Below are 26,188 nucleotides of genomic sequence, written 5' to 3'. Positions count from 1 at the left end.
GTCACTGATATGGAATTTTTTTTGTCTCTTTGTTCATATGAGTTTTAGTCAAGGGCTGTCAGGAAGATGCCAATTTTTTACAAATATCCAAATATGTAAAATAAATAAATAGGTAAAAACCAAAGCCCACAAAGTATGGGATTATTTTATTGAAACACTCTTGTAACCTTGATGAAGCTGTTTTCAGGTGTCACGTTTGTTTCTCTATGAGCTTTATGCAGGCTTAAATCAACAGGTGTGCCATTGCTCACCTTCCAAGTCCACTGCCTTCCTCCACTTCATAATGTGTATGCTCCAGCCGTAATCAACAGGCTGTCGTTCTCTAAACTTGCTATGCTTTCTTTTGCCTTGTTGTTTTGGCACATCCTGCTCCTTTTGTCTGAAACATTCTTTTTCATCTCTCACCTGTACAAGTTCGTACAAGTTCCACAAAGCTCAGCTGAGACACACAATAGAAGAGTGCTGACCAACACCAGCAATGTTCAGACTGCCAGAACCATGGGTTAAGCCCTGGATACACTTCTGGATTTGAAGAGTTTAATAACTGTAGCCATTCACCCCAGGATCCTGTAATCCTGTACCTCAGCTGAGGGGCACAGAATATGCTAGAAAGAGAAGGCAGATAGGAAGGAGACTACAGGGGAGGCAGTTAGTCTTTAGGGACAAATAAGATTCTAAGAAGCCCAACTTTTGGGGCAATTTACTTAATACCTCTGAACCTCAGTTTACTCATTTGCCGAGTAGGTATAAAAAAGTTGAGAGTATGAATTGAGCTCACCCATGTAGACTATGTAGCCCAGTGCCTGGGATATATTCAGTGCACATGTATTAATCCCCTTATCACTTGAAAAAGTAGTTTACTTTGATAATTTTATTTAATCCCACTGCTGGAATGCTCATTCAAGTGCACCATTTTCCTATGTGTTCACCTTCATATCCATGTAGCCTAAGTTGTATTCCTCACATTTTTCAATTAGCTGTGAGAAGCATAGCCCTTACCTGATACACAAGCAATAAACTCTCTGGTCCAGACAAGAGGATCCTTTTCCCATTTGACAGATAAGAAAATCAAGGTTAAGAGATTTTAGTAAATTGTCCAAGTTCCCAAAGCCAGTACATTTCAGAGCCAGATTTCACATAGCTCTATGTGATTCCAGAGCCTGAGCTGCTATCCCCCTCCAAAGGAGGCTGCAAGAGTGGTGGAACACCTAACATGGTAAGAAGTTGTCTCCATGCCTTGGGCTTTAGATCATAACTGCTCCTACAGATTAAAAGTATCTCCCTTCTATATCTGTACCCCACACCTCTGTTGGAGTTCTGTAGGAGAGGGCAGGAGGTACTGAGTTCTTCAAATCCAGAACTGTGTTCAGGACCAAACCCAAGGTTGGTGCTAGTCTTGGAACTCAGGTGATGTGCCCAAAGTCCCTGTGTCTACCCACTCTCCTGCATGCTTCTTAACTGAGTTTTGTAGGACTTGTTTGAATGGTGGTATAGTATAGCAATTATGAGCCAAGACTACAGAGTAAGAGAACCTACATTTGAATCCTGGTTCTGTCAATTACTTTTGGTCTTAGCCCTCACTGTTCTTCTGTATCTCTGTTTCCTCATTTGAAAAATAAATGTACTTACCTCTTGGGGCAGTTGCTAGGATTAAAATAGTTAATACTTATAGAGAATGTTGCCTGGACTATACTATTGTTGACTATTTAAAAATAATAACTTTATTAACAATAATAATATTATTGTTGTTAGAATCTGTACGGTATATGAATTATGGGATTCTGAAGACAAGACTGGAATTAATGAACTCTGAAAGGCCAGGTCTGGGTTCTAAGACCCAACCAATGGGCAGATCCACACCACATCTCTAATCACTTGCTGCCTAACATTTTCCTATTCCCATTAAAAAGCAATTGCTGAATCAGACACCTCATGTTTCCTTTATCTCCTAAAATCCTCTGGTTGTTCCTGGGATTAGCAAGTGAGTCCTTTTCAACCTAATTGCTCTCTCAATAATGGGCCAGATGTGTATGATAAGTCCTACTTGTGGCTGTGTCAATTGCTCCCCTCTATTCATGAAGCTTCCAAAGCAGATTCATTATTTATCCCCTCTCCCAACACATGCCTTGTATGCATGTGTTTTAAACTGGGTTTGAAGCGCTTAATTTTGCCAATACAATTTTAGAGTATTAGTTTGCCTCCTGTTCTCTCTCTGCCCTCCTTAATTGCCACTTATTGCAAAGTCGCACAGAAACATTAAATGCTAATTCTGACTTACATGTTCCTGGCCAAGAACAGGGAAAATAATTTCCATCCAACAAAACCTGAATTCATTTTACATGAGAGTGATTAAGAGTAGAGATTTGAAATCGTAATCAAGTCTTTCTCAAAATCACCTTACTCTGGCAGTCATTCACTAATGTTTCTGCTAATTGGTAGGCAAATGGCAAAAAACAAAATCTCAATGTTAAAAAAAATACAAAACAAACTTTGCAACAGGGTTTGCAAAATTACTCCTGTCATCAGCTCTTGCAACGTGACAGTTTAAGAAGAGAACACAATTCATTTTATTTGGTTAGATGGGGCTAATCCCACATCACCATAATCCCTCCTGATGTTTTATTGATTCTAAAGGACATTTAATCAGGAAGCAGCTCAGCACTAGAATCCTGCTAATTAGCAAGCAGCCACATTCCAAATGGGTTCCCAATTGAACAGCAGATTAATGGACAATATGTACTAAAATAATGATTCGTGCATTCAGCTCCTAAAATGTGTGCCTAAATTGCATCTTTAATCTCTTAAGGATATAGGTTTGCATACAAAGCTCTTAACAGAATGGGTTTAATTCAACTGAAGAAGCATTAGCCAATGGCTGCTTAAGGATGAGACAGATTTATCTCTTATAAGTGCAATCCTTCACTGGTTCTCATAGTTTTGATGCCCTAAACATTCAAAGGTCAAAGACAGGTTAATAAAGAAATCTGTTTCTCTTATCTGCACATAAAATTTTGGTAGGTTGAGAATACTGTAATCATAATAGGTAGCCTAATTTCATTTACTCCGCCATTCACACTTATTCTCATATCCCTGATTCCTGGAATCTTATTCTGGGTCTCAGCTTTTACTCAATAGATACCTATTGAACCTCTATTATGTGCCAGGTGTAATGTGGGCTTTTACACTTGCTTTTTCTTCCTTTAGGTTGGGACTCTCAATTTTGGTTTCTAGGTTTTCTATTCAGCTCCTAGCTTTCTTTTCTGCTTTTCCTGCTCATCTACCTCAGTCTTCCTACCCCCAAGGTTTCAAGGAAGGGAAACTTCTATGTCCAAACCTGGTCCAGTAGAAAGTCACTGGCTGGGCTCAATCTCCTAATCTCATTTATTCATCAGTTGGCCCTCCCCATAATCTTTAACCTTCTTTATTTTTCTGTATTGCTCTTATCACCATGTGATATGTCATATATTTTAGTTTATTTGTTGTTTTTCTTCCACTAGAATACAAGTTCCATGGAAGAAGGGGCTTTGTTTGATTCATGTCTATATGTTCAGTGCCTAGAATAGTGCTTAGTGTATATTAGGCACTCAATACATATTCTTTAAATGAATGGATAAATTAATCCATCAACTATTTATTGTGTACCCACCATGTGCCGAGTACCTGGCTAGATATTAGGAACATAGTATGAGGAAAAAGTGATGGTCCTTGCCAGCATGGAGTTTACCATGTAGACATTACACTAATAAATCATGCAAATAAATATATAATTAAAAATAATGATAAGTGCTAGGAAATAAAATGCTATGAGAGAATACACCCAAAGAACATGGTTTTATTGGGGTGGTTAGGAAAAGTCTCCTTCAACTCTTCCAAGAGGCAGGGACTGGGTAGAATTCAGGTGTCTGTATCTCAGAATATTCTGAGACTCTGTATCTCCCCTAATTCAGCTCTATTCCATAAATATTTATTGAGCACCTACTATGTGCCAGGCAGTGCTCTAGACATAGGGATATATCAGTGACTAAAACAAAGATCCTGTCCTCCCAATGGCACTACAGTCCATAGTCTTTCAGGGAAAAACAGATAATAACAACACACATAATGATAAGTAAAGCATTACTTATCATAAAAACATAAAAAGTTGGTACGTGTACAGAAGAAAGGAAAAGGAAAGCAGGTTAAGGGGAGGCATTACAACTTTAAGTATTCTGGTTAATGTAGGCCGTACTGAGAAGGTGACATTTGATCAAGAACTTGAAGAGGGTGAGGGAGTTAGCATAACTGTATCCTGGGAAAGAGCATTTTTGGGAAGGGTGGAGGAAACATTCAAACATTCAAAACATGGGCACTAAGGTGAATGTGAGGAAGAACAGGGAACCTAGTGTAAAAGGACAGAATGAACAAAGAGAATTGTAGACGGACGCAGAGAATTGATGGTGGGTGCAGTTCATGTAGAACCTTTTATAAGGGCTTTGCCTTTTTTTCTTAGTGTAAAAGGAACTCTTCAGGGTTTTGAGCAGGGCAGTGACATGATCTGGTTTAGTTTTAATAGATCACTGTAGTTGATGTGTATTGAGGATAAACTAGGGGCACAAGGATAGAGCCAGAGTCCAGTTAGGGGGTTATGACGGTAATCTGGGAGAAAGATAATCGTGGCTTGGACTTGCAGCTAGTAACAATAAAGGTGATGAGAAGTGATCAGATTCTAGAAACATTCTGAAGATAGAGTTAAAGGATTTACTCATACATTGATATGAAATGTAGGAAAGATAAACAAAGGATGACTGATATGTTGTGTTTTAATTTTCCTTCAGTTCAAAATATTTTCTAATTTCCTCTGCCATTTATTCTTTGGCCATGGGTTATTTAGAAGTGTATTGTTTAGTTTCCAAAGATTTGGGGATTTCCTGGATTTTTTTCTGTTATTGATTTACAATTTAATTCTATTGTGGTCAGAGAACATACTTTGATTTCAATATTTCGAACCTTTTAAATTTACTGATATTTGTCTTTATGGCAGAATACGGTTGATCTTTTAAATATTCCATGCACACTTGAAAATAATCTGTATTCTGTTGTTGTTGGGTGGAGTGTTCCATAATTGTCACTTAGTCATGGTGTTTAATAGTGTAGTTCAAGTTTTCTACATTCTTACTGATTTTCTGTCTACTTGTTCTATTAATTACTGACAGAAGGTTGTTAATTTCTCTAGCTATAATTGAGAGTTTGTCTATTTCTCATTTCAGTTCTACATTTTTTGCTTCATTTATTTTGAAGCTCTGTTATTTAGGGCATAAACACTTGATTTTTATGTCCTTTTGATGAACTGACTTTCTGGCAATATACCTTGCATTGAAATCTACTTTGTCTGATATTGATGCAACCACTCCAGCTTTCTTTTCATTAATGCTATTGTGGTATATATTTTTCCACCCTTTAATTTTTAGCCTATGTCTTTATATTTTAAAAGAGCTTATTGTAGATACATTTATCTGGGTCTTACTTTTATAAAAAAGGAAGTTTGAGAATCTCTGCTTCTTAATGGTGCATTTGGACCATTTTTACTTAAGGTGATCATTGATATGGTTGAGTCTAAATCTACCATCTTTGTATTTATTTTTTGTTTGCCTCATCAATCCTTTATTCCCTATTGCTTTATTTTTGTCTTCTTTTGGATTGTTTTTATGTCTCCATTTTATCTCTTTATTGCTGTTTTTAACTTTAAGTTTCTCCTACAAGTAAAATTATACTACTTCATTTATAGTATAAGAGCCTTGTCACAATGTGCTTTAATTTCCAATCCCAGACTGTGTGCTATTGTTGTCAAGCACTGTTTGTATTTCTGCTTTAAAAAATTATCTTTTAAAAAAATTTGAAAATCAGAAAAATCTTTTATAATCACCCACATATTTCCCATTTCCAGTACTCTCCATTTACTCATGTAGGTCCAAGATATCATCCCAGGTATCATATTACATACAGTCATCATGTCTCCTTAAGCTCCTCTTGGCTATGATAGTTTCTCAGAATTTCCTTGTTTTTGATAATGTTGACAGTTTTGAGTAGTTCTGTTTAGGTGTTTTGTAGAATGTCTCTTTTGGGATTTGTCTGATGTTTCTCTAATGATTAGACTGGGATTATAGGTTTTGGGGAACAGGCATTGTATTTTTCCTCTCTAAAAGTTTCATCTGGATCTTTTTAAATGTCTTCTATATCTTTTCTTCTTATGCTCATGCTTTCTTATACCTTCTTGAACATGTGAAGTATATTTATAATTGCTAACTTACTAATTCTGTTGTCTGTGCTATTTTTGAGTCTGCTTTTATTGGTTGATTTTTCTCCTTATTATGGGTCATATTTTCCATTTTTTTCATGCTTGGTAATTTTGGTACACATGCCAGAAAATTTACATGTTGATTGCTCAAGTTTTAAAAATTCTTTTAGAAATTTGGGGACTCTATTCTGGAAGGTGGCTAAGATTCTTGGACGTGTTTTGATCGTTTAGAAGTTTTATTAGGATTTTTAAGATTTGCTTAGTTTTATTTAGGGAGAATTTGGCCCTACTACTAGGTAATACCCTTCTGAGGATTCTACCCAATGTCACATGTTTTAGGATGTCTTCCCCTTTGGCTAGTAAAAACATGAACTATTCCCAGTCGTTTGTGAGATCTGAGAACTGTTTCACCTCTTTCTTTCAGTGTTTATTTCCCTGGCCTTGGGTGGTTTTCTTAAATTAATAAGTAGTCAGTACTCATATGAAGGCACAAGGACAACTCCCTGCAGATCTCCAGAGAGATTCCTCTAGGGATCTTTCTACTCTCTGCTACTCCATACTGTGAACTCGAGCTTCCTCGGTTTCCTTGAATTCTAAACTCATAACCCCCAATTCACTCTGAACTCAGTATCCTCAAGTCAGGGAGTCTGCTAGGTTCTATTTGGATGCATCCTTCCTGTGCAGTGATCTGGAGCAATTATAGGGCTCATCTAATTTGTTTTCCTTCTCACAGGGATCACTATTCTGTGCTACCTGATGTCTAATGTCTGAAAACAAGTGTTTCATATTTTGCTTTATTTTTTTAGTTGGTTAAGGTGGAAGGGTAAATCTGGTCCTTGATCATCCATAATGGATGAAAGTGGAAGTTTCCGGTTTCATCTTTCCAGGGCCAAAAATACTGTTAGGTCTTAAGATAAGCAAACATTCCTTAACTGAGCTTTCATGTAATGGAATAGATGCTTCACACACCAAATTTGTAGTAGTGCCCTAAAGACAGAGCCCAGTGTTTGGTATCTTAATAGAGGACTATGTGAATCAAATGTCAACATACTTTATTTCATCTTGGTAACCCAAATCTTGATGGTTAAGCAATGTTTCCAGCAGGCTCAACGTGAGATGCAGCCCATGTTTCCCACATACAGCCCTGACCTGCAAATAAGAAAGGATTCAAAGTTTCAATAGAGTGAAATTGAGACATTTTTTTCCTCCAATATAAGAACCTATATGATTTTGACAATAATTTAATACTCAGGAATGCATTCTACCATTGGGATAGCATTGAGGACAAGACTGCACAACTGAAAGATCATGATCAATATCAAATTTTTACTTAGTTGACACAGAGGCATCACCCATTACTCAAAAGCCACTGAACTTTGAAATGATGGTCTAATGTTTTTATCAGCCATTGGATGGGTGGTCAAGGCCCGGGTATTATCTACCCTTCATTACATAGGTAAATTGCAAAATACTTTTTATCATCCTCTTTGATTTATAAAATAAGCCTGTGGTGTTAGTAGGGTAAATAATGCTATTTATATTTTATATCTGAGGAAACAACGGAGAGAAAATGACTTTCTCAATGTCATGTAGTTAAAAAATAGTGGGATTTCTATAGAAACCAGATGCTCCACAAAAATTTGTTGGATGAATGAATCGGTTGTCACTGCAGTTTCCCATGTACTTAACATTTTCTGAGTCTGGCTGAAAAACTAGTCCCATTCTCAGGTTAGTGGGTGGATGATTTTAGATTCAAGTGCACTGAACTTTAAGTGACGTAATAGCATGTATTCTGAGTTTAGCATAGACTTTGAAATCAAACAGACTTTATTAAAACCGCATCCCCTGCTCGTGATTTGTATGACCTTGGGAAGTTATTTAACCTTTCTATGCCAATTACTTCATTTACTAAATGAGGATAGTACTGTCTACTTCCCAGGATTCTGTGAGCATTATATAAGAAATATAATTAGAATAGTGACTGGGTCTTAGGAGGCATTTGATTAATATTTTTTTGAAATGAAGAAAAGGAGAAAGGTTGGAGAGAGAGACAGTGAGAGCAAGAGTGAGGAAGGGACAAATAAAGAGAAAAATGGCTAGTTCAGTATTTAGCTATACCAAATAGTATTATTTTGAGAGGAAGTTCAAAATGTCTGGATTCGAATTCTGTGCATGTTACTTACCAGGTGTGGAGGAATAATGCCAAGAAAGTTTAAAAGAGGAAAAAAAGAGATTGATTTAGAATCTGAAAGATGAATAAGAATTATTTGGAAGAACAAGGGGTGGGGAGAATTCCAGGCAGAGGAAAAAGCACATGCAAGCAATGGGTGAGAAAGAGCATGGTGCTTTTTAGAATCTACATAATTTGTCCATTCTGCTGTAATACTTTATATCTCTTAGCAATCTGGGCAGTAAATTTCTGTTTATTTGTTGAGCTTCTCTACAAGACAGTGGCTTATTAAAGGCTGGGATTCTGTTTGAATCATTTTCCTGACACCATTACCTAGCATAGTGCTGGAATATAAAGGATCAATAAGTGATGGTTAAATGAATACATGGGTATTCGAATGTGGGAGTGAATGAATGAATGAGTTGAAGTCACTGAAGAGTGGAGTGCAAATGGTGGAGGATGGCAAAAAATAATCTTAGAGAGGTAGGCATTGGTCACATTTTACTCCATAAATTGAATTGTCCTCCTAATTAGAGCATAATGATGTATTTTCATACACCAATATTAAGAGGTTATTTTAGAAACATAGTTAGCTTTCTGTTTCTGGCAACACTGTGTTTTGCTCTAGGCTATAACGAACAGCAAATTAGAAATAGTACATCAGGGTTCCTAGAAGCAGATTGATTGATAGCTGTTGAGAAATGACTGCTGACAGTTATAAAAGAGGCAGTGGAAACATTTACCAGAAATGTCTAGCAATTGAGCATTAATCAGTGGAGGAACAAAGGTCCTTGTTTATCATAAAATCCTTTAAAGCATGAATATTCATAAAAACCTTTGGTTAATAAGAAAAAGTCAAATTATGTGCAGTTCCTTCTGTTTAATGAGGATATTTTTTAACCTAAAGTAAATAAAATGATATTTTTGCTATCGAAAAAAATGAAAATTGAAACAAATACTTCATTTCCCCAAAATGTTCCTTGAAAGAGTTGTGCACAGACACTGTCTCAACTTCCACTGAGGACTCATTTATGCCTCCATTTGCATTTTAGCCCATCACTCTACTTCAATTGATCTTACTAAGTCACTAGTAACCTCCATGTTTTTACATTTAATGAGCACTTTTCACAGCTGATCACATGGTCCTTATACAGACTCTCTTGTTTTTTGGTTTTCATGACCACTACTTCCATGCCTCTTTTGGCTTATTTTTGGCCTTGTTTGTGGGCTTCTCTTCATCTATCCACTACATAACCATTAGTGTCCTCCTCAGCCTTCTTCTCTTTTTACCCTGCATTCTGTCCTTGGGTAATCCTATCTGCTTCCATGACTTCAACTCCAAATTGATGACTCGGGAATCATTATTTAGCTTAAATTTCTTTACCCAGATCAAACATGTTAAGAACTGAACTCATCATCCCTTCCTCATCCCCTCCAAACCACTCCTCTCTGTTTCATGTCTCAGGGAATGGCACCACCATATACCCAGCTGCCTGTAATGATTAATTTCATGTGTCAACTTGGCTAGGTTATGGTGTCCAGTTGTTTGGTCCAGTCGATTGTTACTGTGAAGGTATTTCATAGATGGATTTATATCATTAGTCCTTTGATTACATCCACAGTTGATTACATCTACAATCAATAGAGGAGATTGCCTTCAGCAAGGAGAGGAGTCTCCTCATTCACTCAATTGGAAGCCTTACAGCAAGAACTGAAGATTTCAGCAGTCAGAAAGGAGAATTTCTACCTCTATTTCAGTCAACGGCTTCCCTGGGGAATTCAATGTCATTCTCATCAGTTACCAACTTGCGGTCTGCCCTATGAAATTCAGACCTGCCAAACCCCATGGTTGTGTGAACCAATGCCCGTAATAAATATCTTAATATTTATATACACATGCATCCTGTTGGTTCTGTTTCTCTGGAGAACCCTGACAAATACATTGTTAAACCCAAAATCTTGAGAGTCATTCTTGATTCCTAATTGAGGGCCCACATCTGATTAATAGCCACCCAGAACTGCTTTTCTACTTCCTCAATGTATCCATCCCAACTATAACTGCCTTCATTTAAACCCTCATCACTTCTTGCCTGGATTACTGGAAATGCCTTCTAACGTGTCTCTTTACCTCCAAATTTATCCTGCCTCTAACTGATTCTCCAAATTTTATTAGAATGCTCTTTTCTAATTTTAAATTGGATTGTGTCATCCACTTGTTTAGTATCCTTCAATGATTCCTTAAGGGCTTCATGTTAGAGTTTACACTTCTTTGCAAGACCATTCATAAACTGGTTCCTACTTTCCATTCCAGTATCAACTTGAGCTGTATCCCTCCCCACTCCCAACACCGTGTCCCGCTTAATGAATGACTCAGAGTTCCCTGAATTTGTCACAGTCTCTCTCATCCAGCACCATTCCATCATTCCTTTTACCTAGAACACATTTTGGGTCTCTTCTCCCCTCATCCCTTCCCCCCATTCTTTGCCTTTCCTCTAAGATTTAGTTTTTGCATCATCTCCTCTGAAGAGCCTTCAGCCTAGGCTAGGTTGGTTTTCCTTCTCTGCGTTCAAGGCTGCTGCCAACATTGCATTTGTCACACAATACTGTGATGGCATGCTTAAAATGTCATCTTATGCCTGAGTTCTGGGAGAATGCAGGAAAGGAAATAATAATAATCTTTTTTTCCTCAGTGCCTATCACAGGGCCAAGAGCTCAGTGGGTGATTATTGTGTCAAATGCAAGACTAGATTAGACATGCCATATTGATCAGAAGCATGGCTTTTGTTTTGGAGGAGAAAGTTAGTAGAAATAATTTTATAAATTTAGGGAAGAGTATGTAGATACAGAAAAACTAAATATGCTAAAGGAGACTACCAAACTGCAATTCCAGTTCACCAAGCAAACCAGGGCCACAGCTGGAGTCCTGCCACAAACAGCTGAGGTTATGGTCAAGACTGAACATCACATTCACAAATCCTGGATATCTCAGTGACAGGTCTCCCTCCTGGTGACAATGAGGAAGCTAAATGTAAATGAAGCAAAGAGTAATTAGAAGTAGAGCAACCTGTATTCTAGCTAGCTCCCCCAGGGAGGAAGATCTGGGAGTAATTTGGGAGGGGTTCATGATATGAAGTAGAACAAGGGCAAATTCAAGAGGTGAAGAATATGAATTATATTAAATTGAGCCTGCGTACTTGGGAACATCTTAGTTCTACAGACCTGTTGCATCTATGCCTGACTTTGGTAATGACCAGGGTAGTTAGTGATAACTGTATGTGGATCCTCATTGACTCAGCAGTTCTGCCAGAAACCATTGCTGCAACACATCCATGCCATGAGGAACAGGATATGATGAAGATATTTGATGCGTAACTACAGTGGTAACTTGGTACCCGACTGCCTTAAAACTTGTCAAATTTGGTACCTGATGCATTTTGATGCAAAAATTTTGTTGTGGTACTCATCGTTTGTTTGGTACTCAACGCACAAGCATCGGTTACCTCATGACTCATTACCCTTTCCAGCCAAAACAAAGTGCTGCACATTAGTCACGCAGTAGATCTTGCCCTAGGCACATCTCCTTGCAGTCTTATCTTAGCTTCTGTGGTCATTTTGTGTATTTTTGCACTTTTTTTTCTCATCGTGGGTCCTAAGAAAATGAGCAGTGAGAGCGCTAAGCAGAAAAGAAAATTACTCTGCACAACCATTGAGGGAAAAAAAAAAAGAAAGAAAGAAATAGTAGGCAAATTTGAGAGTGGTATTTGCATTATTGATCTTGCTAAGGAATACAGTGTGCCTAGAACAATGGTCTCCACCATCAAGAACAAAGAAGCAATAAAAAAGTCTGATGTTGAGTTAGTGGAGGAACATCATGGAGAGCTCAGCACTGAGGAGCTCCAGAAACTGCAGAAGGAGCAGCAACAAGAGGTGGCTGAAGAGAATTCTTCAGGTGAGGAGGAGATATGGAGGATGTCCCCAGTTCCTTGATAAAAGAAATGTGTGCAAAATGGGCAGAAGTTCAAAACTTTGTGGAGAAGCACCATCCGGACAAATCTCTAACAAGCAGAAATGTGAATTTATTGAATGACCAAAGAATGTCACATTTTTGAGGAATTCTGAAAAGAAGACAGAAGCAGTCCTCATTGGATAAGTTTTTAGTGAAGGCGACAGAGAGCATGTCAGAGCCTGTGGTGCACATTGAAAAAAGGCAGAAAAGAGAAAGGACACCTGAAGTGCAAGTGCCCAATGTTCTATTAGAGGGGGACTCTCCTTCCAAGCAACGCTCCATGTAACTTCTCCTCCTCACCACTCTCTTCCCACCATCCCATTAGGCCATGGACTCTTCTCAGTACAGGTAAAGTGAAGTTTTTATTTTATTTACTCTAAGTATTTATTAATTTTAGGTTTATTTCTCATGTAAAGTAATGATATACAACCATATCTTTTTACATATTGTCTTGAATTTGGGAATGCATTAAATTTATTTATATTGTTCCTTATGGGAAAAATTTGTTTGGTACTTGTCATTTTTGATACTCATTGCACTTTCTGGAACCAATTAACAACTAGGACTGAGGTACCACTGTATACTGTTTTTTGTGAATGCTCAAAATTTCATAAAGTTGAATGACAAGATCTCTAGATTATCCTTTAAGGCTGCATTTATTTGTCCGGGAAACCACAGGTGATCTGTGAACCCTCTGAAATGTGGTTGTGCAGATGTACTTTTGTTTTTTTCTGGGGAGAGCATGCATAGCTTTCATGAGAGTCTCAAAGAGGTCTGTGATTCTCTTGCCCCTTCTCCAAAAACATAAAGAACATTGGTCAAAAAGAAGAACCCTTCCAGTTCAGACATAGTCTTCCCCCAGTCCACTCTGAAGACTTGTGTCCAGGAGCAAGGAAGTTGAGTGTGGCTGCTTTTGTTTCCTGTGTCCAGGTCCTTTGGGACTCAATTTGCCTCACTTTCTGGGGAATCAGAATTCTATTTCACGTACCTTCTACAACTGCTATATAGTTTAAGTTTGTTACAGATTCTTAAGAGATGTCATGTACCTCACAAAGACAGACCAGCTTCAAGGAAAATGTGTCCCATTTCCTTGGATATAAACCAGAAAGTTAAGCTTTCAGAGCTAGCTGTTAGGAGGAGGAATCTTTGATCCTGGTCTGACAGCAAGTGCTTGATGTGGCCATCATTTGACCCTGGGAAAGATCCTTCTTCCTTAGGCTGCTTTGAAGTGAGAATTTCACCAAACATTATTTTTTTTCATAAGAAGGAAAGAAATCTAATATATACTGAGTGTTTCATATTTCAGACCCTGTGCTAAGTGCCTTCACATACTTTATCTTGTTTAATCCTTCAAACAGCTACAGGAGATAGATATTTGAAACCTTGTTTTTCCAGATGAAAATTCTGCAATTCAAAGATTTTAAGTAAAAGTATTTTAATTTTTAATTTTCAGCTTGTTTATGTGACACTCTATAAGTATCATGTGAGAACATTCAAGCTTCACAAGTGGTATTATGTGGTTTTCAATCTAACAAAGAATTTCTGCTTCTTATACTATTTCTACCCATCTTCTCATGAACATAGTAAAGGCCACTTACTTTGTATGGAATTTTCTGTAGTGTTCCAACTATTTCTAGTGAAATATACTTGCATGTGTAATACTTATATGAACACAGACATTTAACATGAGATTTATCTTTGCGTAGTTGATCGAATACATGAAAACACAGAGAAAGAAATTTTGCCCTAAAATAAGAGCCCACTTTCAGCATATCCTGCCCTTTCTTCTTTAGTAACACATCAACTTCTTTTAAATTCTCTGATCTCAACTTCAATGCCTGTCTACTTAGATGAAAGGATTTTTAAATCTTTCCTAAAAAACTCCCTTCCTCCCTTCCTTCCTTCCTTCCTTCCTTCCATTCTTTCTTTCCAGTCATTTCCACTCCCCTGGAATCTAACTCTTTTATACTGGGCTTAATGGAATCTTTCAGATATCTTCTACCTAAATGGAGTTCCAATTCTGGCTCCTCAATTTCCAGTACTCTCCTGTGCTTTGATTCTTGGCTCTACCATTTGCTAGCTGTGGCTCTTGAATGATTCAATTGGCCTCTCTGATATTTAGCCTTTTCATTTATTAGATAGTATTGAATAAAAGTACCTAGCTGGACTTTGTAGTATTTTGCAAGTAATTAATTTGTAAGTGTTAAATGAGATAATGCAGATAAATAATTTAACAGAGCTCTTGGAACTTAGTAAGGACTCATTAAAGGATGGTAGCAGTGAGGTGGTGCTAATGGAGCCATAATAATAATGGTAATTATTATGTCATCTGTATCCAGGGTAGCCTCATGACACGGATTTGTTTAGTTAAGAAGATCCATGAATTAACATTGTTCTGGATCCTCTTCCATGAAATACATCTGTGTTGTCAATTAATGCTCCAAACAGCATGCTAATTTCTCTCAGAAATAAATTACATCACTCCCTAAAATTTGGTCTTAATGAATGAGACACCACATTTTGACCTTACTGGAAGTTGGGAGAGTGCATGAGAAATCAACATTTGGCTTTGGAAAAATATTGTCTATTGCGAAATATTATTTGGCTATTGTCATATTCTCTATTGTCAACATAAAACAGCCCAACACCAAGAGTAACTGTACTTCTGCACATTTCACAGCTCCTTTCCAATTTTGTTTTTCTCCTCTAGGACACAGAAAATAAACAATTGTGTAATGTAATCCACAGACTGAATAGAGATCAGAACTGTGCCTTATTACTATAAGCCCAGGCCCTGGAGTAGCGTGAGCAGAACAAATCTGAAATCTAATTTTGATTACCTTGGGTAGAGGGAGGCAGCCAGAGAAGGAGCGATCTTCTTTTCGAAAACTCAAGTTGAGGTTCTCTATGTTGAGTTTGCCATTGGTTGTCCTTAGTACCATCTTCAAAATCTCTGACAGGCTCTTATTCGTGTCTAACTGCGAACTGGAGTCTTGAGGTGAATTACTGATTGGGTTGGGTTGGAGAAAGGCAAGGAAAGACTGTTCACTCAAAGCAGTTGTGTGTATACATGCCATGCCTTTCATCCCTGATACTCACTGTGTGACCAGAGAACCCACCTCCTAGTAAGGTCATCTAAATCTCTGTAAACTGGTTATTGGACCACATTTGAAGATTTCACAGACTGACTCAAATCTATTCAATTCTAGCAAGTTCTATGGTCTCTTTGGGAGGTATCAACTAATTTGACTAAATTATGGATCAAAATTCAAAATCCATCTTTTCAGCTCTTTTCCTCTAGGTTGAGAGAAAAATTAGAAGTGATCTTAGTAGTTTATTTCATCTGCTTGGTATTACTTTTCTTAAGCCCAGATAATTTTTTATGGCAAATCAAATTTCCAAAATGTGTCTGTTGCCATGAAGCAAAACAGATCTGGCCATAATATATTAGGGATATATTTGTCTATGACATAAATTGCAGAATTTTTCCCTAGTTTGTCATGTGCTTGTGTTCTTTACTTAGTGTTTTTGCCCACATATGTACAGTCAACATTATTACTTTTTTCTTATGATATCTGCATTTTGAGTCATAGTTAAGAAAAATTTCCCCATTCCCAGATTATAGAGGAAATCACCCATGTTTATTTGTACTACTTGCACAATTTTAATTTTTACATTTGAATTTCTGACCCATTTGGTATATATCCTGTTATACATTATGCATTTTTTTTTGTATAATTTGAGGAAGAGACCTGAACTAGGTGAATTTTCTGCATTATCCTTGGCTCTGCTCTTTATGTCTGAAAACCCAGAAGTGTTCGGGGAGGAATTACTTACTTACCATCTGGTATATGAATGCATGTAGCTATTAAGATTGCTTATCTACTGAGTACTGTTATTTTAAATAACAGGTGAAAAACAATTGAGTGATAAAATATTGTAATTATTTATTTTACAAAATTAGTTTGAGTTTATTTAACCTTCAAGTTTATTTGTTCCTCCAGATCCAGGTGAAATGTCTCTTCCTCTGTGAAGCTTTTCCTGATTTCCACTGTCTCAATTTAAATGCCAATTCCCCAAGAGGAACCATTTGCAACATGCCCCCATCCTCCTCCTCCACCCAGTTTTCAAATCAGTTTTCCTTCAGTGGTGTGTTGGTAAATCTTTAATAGCCACTTCTCCCAGAAAAAAATCCTAATTTGTAGCATTTACCAATTTTCATGGTGAAAAATACTCCCTTCGTGGTCAATTTCAAGCTACCAGCGTGACACCACTAAACACAGAGTTGGGAAGAGATACTCATAATTGGCTTCAGGATCCAGCTCCAGCACATGCCTGCTTGATATATACTCTTTCATAGCATCTTTTCTTTAATAACTCTAACTCAAAATGCAATGGTATTTTTTATTTCCTTAGTTGTTGTTTGATGTCTGACTTCCCTAAATAGACTACTCCTTGAAATGCGGGTTGTGTCTGTTTTATTCCTTATTATTTCCCAGGAATCTTGTACAATACCTGGACTTGATTATTTTAGAAAAAAATAATCTTTCTAAAAGTCATCTTCTTTTTGCTTTGTGACCCTTGCTCTAACTTTGGCCTCAAATTATACTTAATAATACATAATATTTTCCAAAAGTTTGGTAGAAGAAAGAAGCAGTGTACATTTGTCTTTGTTTTGGTCTCCCAGCTTCTGTACCCCATTCCCATGTTCAGGGAATCCCCAGCTCAGGAAGCAGAGTCTGCCTTCCATGCTAGCAGAGAAAAATATTTGCTTTACCAGATATTTGCTTTACCAGCCTTTCTGCAGCTAGGGCACATGACCCAGGCCCTGCCAATCAGATGACTCTGATTTGAATCAGAAGTCATCCTTCCTTTTTTCCTTCGTTGAAATGGCAGTTCCTGCAATAGGAGTTAATCAGGCTTTGGCTCCCAACTCCCTACACCGAGTACTGAATAGGCAGGTGTTACATGGAACCCACTTTCTGCAGCTATTGGAATTTCTTAGAAGGCCTGCTGCAAGAGTTTATTTCATCTGGTTCAACTTACGTGATGAAAGCTGTTGCCACTCCTGCTACCACTTGCAATGCTGAAACCTTTTTGAACATCACAGAGTTGCCCCATTAAAGGGCAGAACGAAAGGAGGGCATTTTCCTGAGCAACACATTACTTAACAAAAAGCCTGGATTCACTACAGGCCATCAATCCTGCACTTCTGCAAACACACTGTCTGGTTTGTATTGTGTTCTCTGATGAGCTGAAAATGATCCCTTTGTGCACGTTTTCTTAGAGCAGACATCCAGATGTATTAGCAAGTGATGTGATGCAAGCTCTATTAGATAATTGGAGGTACCAATTAAATTTATGAGCTTCTTCCATGTGCCAGAAACTATGCTAGAACCATGCAAGACAAGGAGCTAGCCAGGAACAGATACTATTCGTAGCCTCAAGAACAGACACTGTTTTAGTTTCTAGGCTGCTCAAAGCAGTACCATGAAATGGGTTGGCTTTAAATCATGGGGATTTATTCACTTACATTTGAGGCCACAAGAGTGTTCAAATCAGGGCATCACCAAGGAGATGCTTTCTTCCTAGAGACTGACCGCTGATGATCTTTGGGTCATCTGCCACATGGTGGCATCTGCTGGTGTCTCCCATCTCTTCTGGGTATTGTTGCTTTCAGCTTTTTGCTTCCGTGGCTCTCTCTCTCTTTGTCTGAATTTCATTCTCTTATAAAGGACTCCAGCAAGAGGATTATGACCACCCTTGGCCACACCTTAACTGAAACACCTTCTTCAAAAGGTCTTACTTACAATAGGTTTGCACCCCCAGGAATGGATTAACTATAAAAACATGATTTTCTGGGGTACATACAGTACCAAACCACCACACTCCATCTTCTGGACCCCCCCCAAAATGTTTTTATCCATATGCAAAATACATTCATTCCATCATATAATATCCAAAAGCCTTAATTATTTCAGAAACAAAGTTTAGTTCAAAGTCTCATCAAAATCGATTATAGGTGTGGTCTGTCCTGGGGCACTTATCCCTTCCATTTTGTAGACAGTGGTCACGGGTCCCAAACAGTTCTAAAATGCTGTATGGCATACTCCATTAGATTTCAAGGTCTGAGAGTCATCTAAGCAATGATGCTTGTCCTATGGGCCTGATGGAGCCACAGCCCCACCCTTTCCAAGTGCTTGTGCAGTGGCCTTGCTTTACCCAAATACTGAGGTGCTGTTCTCCCAGAATACTGGAGTGAAGTCTTTACCCTCAAGTACTGGGGTGGCAGCCAGACTCTCTGCAATCCTCCAGGTATCTAAGAAAACTGGGGTGGTAACACTCTTCCTGAAAAGTGGGGTGGAAGGCCCGCCCTCTCCAAGTGCTAGGGCATATTTAACCTTTCCACACACGAGTGGGTCCTCTCTCTTGGTTTGGGAAGATGTGTTCGCTCCAGACCTCACCTTCCGTGGTTCTCCCTTTGAAGTCATGTTTTCCTTCTGTCTGTCCCTTTTCTGTCTCTTTTAGTCCACAGTGGTTCTACTCACACAGCTCTCACAAAAAAACTTGTTGGTTTTGGATGCAGTACACAGGGGTCCAAGCCATAAGACAAAAGAACTTTTTACACGTCCTTCCTGGATAACTGCATTTCCATTCTTGACTTCTGAAATGGCTGACTGGTTCCATGATCCGTTGAGCCCTTATATGGAGCACTATTCTTCGGGGACTTGCTTTCTGGAATTTCAGAATTTTTCAAGCCATCAATTTCTGTTTCTTTGTTCCCAGGAGTTATTTTTCAGCTATCCCTTTCCTCTCACATTTTACTATAAGCTGCAAGGAGAAACCAGGCTGCCCTTTCCAACTCAGCTTGGAAATCTCCTGAGCTAAATACCCCACTTCATCACTCTCAAGTTCTGCCTTCCACCTGACGTCAGAACTCAATTTTGCCAAGTTCTCTGCCACTTTAAAACAAAGGTAGCCTTTTTTCCAGTTTCCAATAACACATTCATCATCTCTAAGGACTCATGAGAAATATCTTTAGCATCCATATTTCTACCAACAGTCCCTTCAAAGCAATCTAAGCCTTTTCTATCAAACACCTCACAAGTCCTCCAGCCTCTACCCATTATCCAATTCCAAAGCCATTTACACATTTTTTTTTTTTTTTTTTTTTTTTGGTATTTGCGATAGAAGTACCCCATTCTCCTGGTACAAAATGTGTTTTAGTTTCCAAAGCTGCTCAAACAGAATACCATGAAATGGGTAGGCTTTAAATGACAGGAATTTATTTGCTTGCAGTTTGAGGCTGTGAGAATGTCTAAATCAAGTCATCATCAAGGTGATGCTTTCTTCCCAAACACCGGCTGCCAGCAATCCTTGGGTCCTCTGCCACATGGCAAAGGGTGTGGCAGTGTCTGCAGTTCTCTCCCTTCTATTCTGGGTTTTAATGCTTTCAGATACTTGCTTCTGTGGCTTTCTCTCTTTTTGTCTGAATTTTATTCTCTCATAAAGGACTCCACTAAGAAGACTAACACTCACCCTGAGCCACACTGTAACTGAAATAACCTCATCAAAAGGTCCTAATTACAATAGCCTTACACTCACAGAATTTTCTCGTGTACATAGAGTTCCAAACCACCAGAGACACCATTGCTATCCTTAAATTCAAAGAAGCAATTACAAGTACAATGATTTTTATGAAGGGTAAGAATTTTGGGACCACATAGCAAAGAGATTTAACCTAGTCTAGGGGTCAGGAAAGGTCTCTAACCAGGACTATACAACTCAAATCTGCCAACAAGTGGCCATGCATGCTAGTGCAAGGTCTATCTCCTCTCAGGGCCAAAATTTCATTTCTATTACATGGAGGTTGGTGCTGGTTACCAAAAATTTCTAGATCTTTATGACTCTTAGAAGGACAATTGTTCCCAGAGGTGTATTTGACCAGCCTACCCATATGGTAGTATATTTTCTTTGGAATATGAGCCCTTGAGGGAGAGAATGGTCCTTAACAACCTCTGAATTCACTGTGGCCAGCAAAGTATGCCTGATAAGCAGTGATGTCCAATGAATGTTTGTTGAATTTGGTATCACAGTCAAAAGGGAAACACTGTTGAAGGAAATCAAGTCCAACATTTAGCCCTTTCCAGCATTTTTACAGGAAACCTTGCATTTTTCCTAGAGTGAAGGAAATAACATGCTAGGGCTCTTAATCATTATGCCACATTATTTGTAACTGAAATGAGTGCCTTTGGGAAGGATATTTTAAAATAAGAATAAACACTTATATAACACTAACTACATATGCGAACTTTGCATTATGAACTCATTTACCTCACAAAGAAATAAATGAAGTGAAATCAATTACTGTTATCCCCATTTCACAGTTGGAGAATAGAAGCACAGAGAAATTAAGTGATATGCCCAAGGTCACACAGCCACAAAGTGACAGAGATACAAGATGAGCCTAGCATCTGGGATAGTGGCTGTGCTCCCAACCACTGTACTTTGTCACTTCTCTTGATAAACATGGAGAATATCATGCTTTACTGTGTCTCATCTCTAATGATATTCCTTACATACTATTTTGACTTGGAGTCATTTCTTTCTCTTGAGATTATATGAAGGGATTATTGATTCTTGTACCTCAAACCTTTCTTTGCTAGTGTCTGTAACCCAGGAGTTCACTGACTGAATTTATTTCTGGAATCAGACTTTAATTGATGAGCTCTGCACCAGCACATGATCATTTCTTATTTAATAATGAGGTTTTTACATGGCAACCTCCTAAAAAGATACATGTTTGAATTAAGAAACATACACAATCACTGCAAATAACTTTCTATGCAGGCCTGCAAACAAGGGAGAAAGAAAACCCTAAGCATAAGCCAAGTGTTGGTGGAGAGCAAAACAATTCTGAATTGGATATGGGTTTAGAGTAAATGACTTCCAATATCCTTGTCAACCCTACAAGCTGAGGGACAATATGCCCACAGAAAGGGAAAAAAGTACCTTTGGCTCTGATCTCTGTGGCTCTGAGTTTTCTTCGGGTCACTGTCCATAGCTGTTTTGCTTTGCTGTGGGTCACCTGAAGCTGCAACTTTCAAAAACCAGAGTAGCTTTCCATAATTCACCTGAAAATTAAATGCAAAACAGAACATCCTCATTTAATTAACACATACTGGAAAGAGGTCTGCTGTAGTAGATGTATTTTGAAAATTTTTATCATTAAAAGTTTTAAACCCGCTTGAAAATATAGTATGGTAATTATTTGTGCCATTTACCAAATACTCCAATTATTCTCCTTTCTGGATTAAAGGTAGGATTGTACTTCCCAGTTGCCTTGTGGTTAGGGGCATGTGACCAGCTTTGGCCAATGGGTTATGAGCAGAAGTGCTGTGTGCTGCTTCTGGGTTAAGGATTAAACTTCCATGAAACCCTCCAGAGCCCCCTTTTTTACTCTCTGCTATCACGACCACAAATGCTCCAGAGTGTCCACTTCATTAGCTTGGGTCCTTGAGCTAAGATAATGACAGTGCTGAGAAGGATCCATGGCTGACTCATTATGAAAATGAAATGTGTATGAAAAATAAACTTTTGTTGTTTTAAGTCACTGAGACTTTGGGGTTGTTTGTTACTGCAGCATAACTTAACCTAGCCTGTCTGTCTATCTATCAATCATCTATCTATCTGTCTATCTATCTATCTATCTATCTATCTATCCATCATCTATCTATATCATCTATCGTTTATCAAACATATATATTTATTATGCACACATGCATAATATATTATGTACTTAGAAATATTCAATTTATTTGGGGTCAAGACCTTGTTGGCCTCAGTGGAAAATCACAAGACCTTTGTTTTACACAGGAAAGGACTGAAGGAATGTCATCCATTTCCATTATTGGACTGGATGACAACCAGGGGACTTTGGAGGGCAAATATTTCTAGGGTAGTGGGGGTTAATAGCAGTAGGGGTGGGATGGAAGCTAGATAGGGTCCCTAATATAAATTAGGTTTCAAGCCAGACAATCTGATTGAACTGAAGATTCACACAGGTTGTACTAATAAATTGAAAGTTAACACCGTATTGCTAAATGTTTCTCATAGATATAAAAATAATTTGATTCTGGCAGAGTAGAGACAGGCAAGGGAGAAAACTAACATTTATTTGAGCACCTACTAAATTCTAGGCCCAGATAATTTGCATTTATTGTATTACTAAATCATGAGAATGCCCTTTTTTCCCCACATATGAATATAAATAGGCTTTTATCTTAGGGACCATTAGCAGAAATTATTTTCAAAAAAGAAGCCAACTTCTTAATTCTGCTACTTGAGTGGGTACAAGGAAGACAAACAAAAGATTCCACATATAAAACAGCGAGACAGCCATACCATTTCAGGAGTGTCTCTCTTAGAAAATCTCTGGCAAAGAATCTTGATTGTCGGTAACTGCAGAGGAACTTCATGCCTCAAGAGGAGACGGCTCAGCTGAGATTGGAGAAGAGATCCTGAAGAGATAGGGTCCAGGATCTTCAGCTCTTTCTGAAGTTTGTCTAATAAGCTGGAACTCAAAGGTTGTGATTTGAGTTCTCTTCTGACAAGGGTCAGAAGAAAAGTGTCTTCTCTTGTTTCACTTGGCCTCTGACCAAAATCCTGACATAATCAATGGAAAGAAAAATTCAACATGGCTCTAAAACACGATGTCAGAAGGCCAATGCAAAGATGCAGAGGGGCAGTGGGGCAGGTATTAGACCATCCCCTTTCAGGCCTGGCCTAAAACAGAGCAAGCCAGTAACACCTGAAGGTAAGTATTGAATCTGGGTGTATTCACTAGTGTAGTGTCTCAGTCTTTCTTTTCCTTAAGGGGAAGAAAGAGAGAAAACTATTTCAGAGTACCTATTCTGTTAAAAGGTACTGTTAAAAGGTATTGTGTATCATCTGTCTTTTAAAAATAACTTACAATTTTATGAGAACCTGGAATAACAGATCATAGAGACCCATTGGCTCTAGGGATTTAGGGTTGGAGTAGGGGCAGATTGAGGATGATGCCCAGCTCTTGTGGAGGTAACTGGGAGTATGGTGGCTCTTCCCCACAACAGGAACCCTTGAAAAGGAGGAAGGTAGGAGGAAGGTGAGGGGTTCAGTTGAGACATATGGACTTTGCTTGAGGGCTCCCCAGGGAAAGCTTCCTGGAGAGCTGGCTGGATGTATCTAGAGCTCAGGAGAGAAATTGGGTGTCCATCAGTCCATCCTCAGACTGTCCTATGACCTGGTTCACAACAAAATATACAGTTAACAAATAATGCCCCTCCATCCACAATAGAAAACATCTCAACAACTCAGTATACACACCTCATGTACATCAGAGCTGCCCCTCACCATCCATTCCAAGGACCAGTCTTTAATGTTTCTCCTGGGGAGACCATGGATGTAGGAGAGGGACTGGTCTCCAGTTGGTACAGAGCTGCAATGAACATTTGCCTGATTTGGAATCTTAAAGAAACAAATACAAATGTGAGCAAGGGGCAGTAAAGGGAAGAGACAAGGAAGAAAGAAGGGAAAATATGAATGAGTCGACTAATATTCTAAAACACATTTCCAGTTCTTGATGAACCCCAGCTTACTTTAATCCCCAAAACACATGTTCTACAAAATATTAATAATTAGATGCTGTTTAATTTTTGCAAGAAAGGAGGTGCTTGAGACCTGCAGAAAAAAAAAAAACCTCAGTAGAACATAAGGTGTTTGAAGGCAAATATGCCGGTCTGAATGTATTGTGTCCCCCAAATGCCATTATCTTTGTGGTCTTGTGGGACAGACGTTTTGGTGTTGGTTAGATTTGCTTGGAATGTGCCCCACCCAGCTGTGGGTGGTGACTTCGGTGGGATACTCCTATGGAGGTGTGACCCCACCCATTCAGGATGGGCCTTGATCAGTGGAGCCATATAAAACATGCTGACTCAAAGAGACTGAACGGAGTGCAGCTGTGAGTGATGGTTTGAAGAGGAGCAAGCTTGCTAGAGAGGAACATCCCGGGAGAAAGCCATTTTGAAACCAGAGCTTTGGAGCAGACGCCAGCCACGTGCCTTCCCAGCTAACAGAGGTTTTCCGGACGCCATTTGCCATCCTCCAGTGAAGGTACCGGATTACTGATGTGTTACCTTGGACACTTTATGTCCTTAAGACTGTAACTGTATAGCCAAATAAACCCCCTTTTTATAAAAGCCAGTCCATCTCTGGTGTTTTGCATTCTGCAGCATTAGCAAACTAGAACAGATTTTGGTACCGAGAGTGGGGTGCTTTTGCTGCTGAGTTTGCAAATACCGAACATGTTGGAACGGCTTTTTAAATGGATAATGGGGAGTTTCTGGAAGAGCTGTGAGTCACGTTTTGAAGAGGAGCAAGCTTGCTAGAGAGGAACATCCTGGGAGAAAGCCATTTTGAAACCAGAACTTTGGAGCAGACGCCAGCCATGTGCCTTCCCAGCTAACAGAGGTTTTCTGGACTCCATTGGCCATCCTCCAGTGAAGGTACTCGATTACTGATGTGTTACCTTGGACACTTTATGGCCTTAAGACTGTAACTGTATAGCCAAATAAACCCCCTTTCTATAAAAGCCAATCCATCTCTGGTGTTTTGCATTCCGCAGCATTAGCAAACTAAAACAGCAAACATAATGTTCTTTTTACACATAAAGGCATACTCAGGCTGTAATTAGCACATTTAGAGAGGTCAGCAAAGGCAGTTGTGAACCTTGACAAAAATGGAATACAAGATATTAAAAAGCCCAAAATATTATACCCCAAGAGCAATGTTATTAAAGGTTATAGCAAAATGAATGATGAAACAAGGATCAATAAAATCCCATTCCCTCTTGCCCTTGAGCGTGGTTATTTTTAATAGGTAATTGAAAGGAGAGATGATTAGGAGGACTCACTGAATACCCAGGGACTGTACTCAATTGACGGTCACCTTGCATAACACATAACTACAGATAGCAACCTGTCGATGCTTTACAGTCAGTAAATATTTTAACGAAAAATCAAGAAGCTCCCTAGAGTGAGCTGAGAACGGTTAGGGTGACAGAGAATTCAAGAATATGTATAAAAATAACAAGAGTTATTTATGGGGAATATACTCTTTACAGGTCACTAACTGAGGGCTTTGCTTACAGCATTCAGTTTAATCCTTACAGCAACCCCATGAGGCAGGCAGTATTAACTCCATTTTTTTTTCTTTCTTTTTTTTTTTTTTCCAACATTTGGAAAGCTGAGACTTGCAGAACTTCATTCATTCATTTAACAAATATTTATGGCTTGCCTAGTCTGGGCCAGGCACTGTGCTAGGCACTACAGTGAACAACACAGATCCGGTGGCTGCTCTCACAGTGCTTGCAAATAGTGGGAGGTACAAGTGACCACAAAAGTATAATTGGGGGTGATAAGGGCCACTATTGGAACACTCCAGACATTTACCTAGCTAGGACTTGGCAGTTGGGTAAGGCCTTCTGGAAGCAATGACATGGAAATGTAGGCTTGAAAGATGAGTTAGATTTAGGTTTGGATGAGCTAAAGAGTGGGGAGGGAGTATGAGAAGGAAAGAAAGATTACAGGAACTGGATATAGAAAACCCCAAAGGCATATATGTATATAAGAGAGAGGTGGATGCTTTCAGAGCATTAAAAATAGTTCATAGTTTAAGTGGTGGGAAGATCAAAAAGAAAAGT

The 26,188-nt window shown here is 38.6% G+C and overlaps 1 protein-coding gene across 2 annotated transcripts in view; it reads right to left on the bottom strand.

The window, feature by feature from the left end:
- C2H1orf87 (chromosome 2 C1orf87 homolog) overlaps positions 1 to 26,188 on the bottom strand; it is an 82,506-nt gene that overhangs the window by 26,039 nt on the left and 30,279 nt on the right. For both annotated transcript variants that reach the window (XM_037827073.1, XM_037827074.1), the window contains exons 4-8: positions 23,815 to 23,955; positions 22,855 to 23,115; positions 21,463 to 21,584; positions 15,291 to 15,456; positions 7,326 to 7,423 (exon numbers count right to left, since the gene is read on the bottom strand). In XM_037827073.1, coding sequence (XP_037683001.1) covers positions 7,326 to 7,423; positions 15,291 to 15,456; positions 21,463 to 21,584; positions 22,855 to 23,115; positions 23,815 to 23,955 — 788 coding nt within the window. The remainder of the gene's footprint in view (positions 1 to 7,325; positions 7,424 to 15,290; positions 15,457 to 21,462; positions 21,585 to 22,854; positions 23,116 to 23,814; positions 23,956 to 26,188) is intronic.

The sequence above is a fragment of the Choloepus didactylus genome, chromosome 2, assembly GCF_015220235.1.
Source record: "Choloepus didactylus isolate mChoDid1 chromosome 2, mChoDid1.pri, whole genome shotgun sequence".
Lineage (NCBI taxonomy): Eukaryota > Metazoa > Chordata > Mammalia > Pilosa > Megalonychidae > Choloepus > Choloepus didactylus.
Note: the sequence above shows the minus strand (reverse complement) of the source record. Positions and strands in the feature narration are given on the sequence as shown.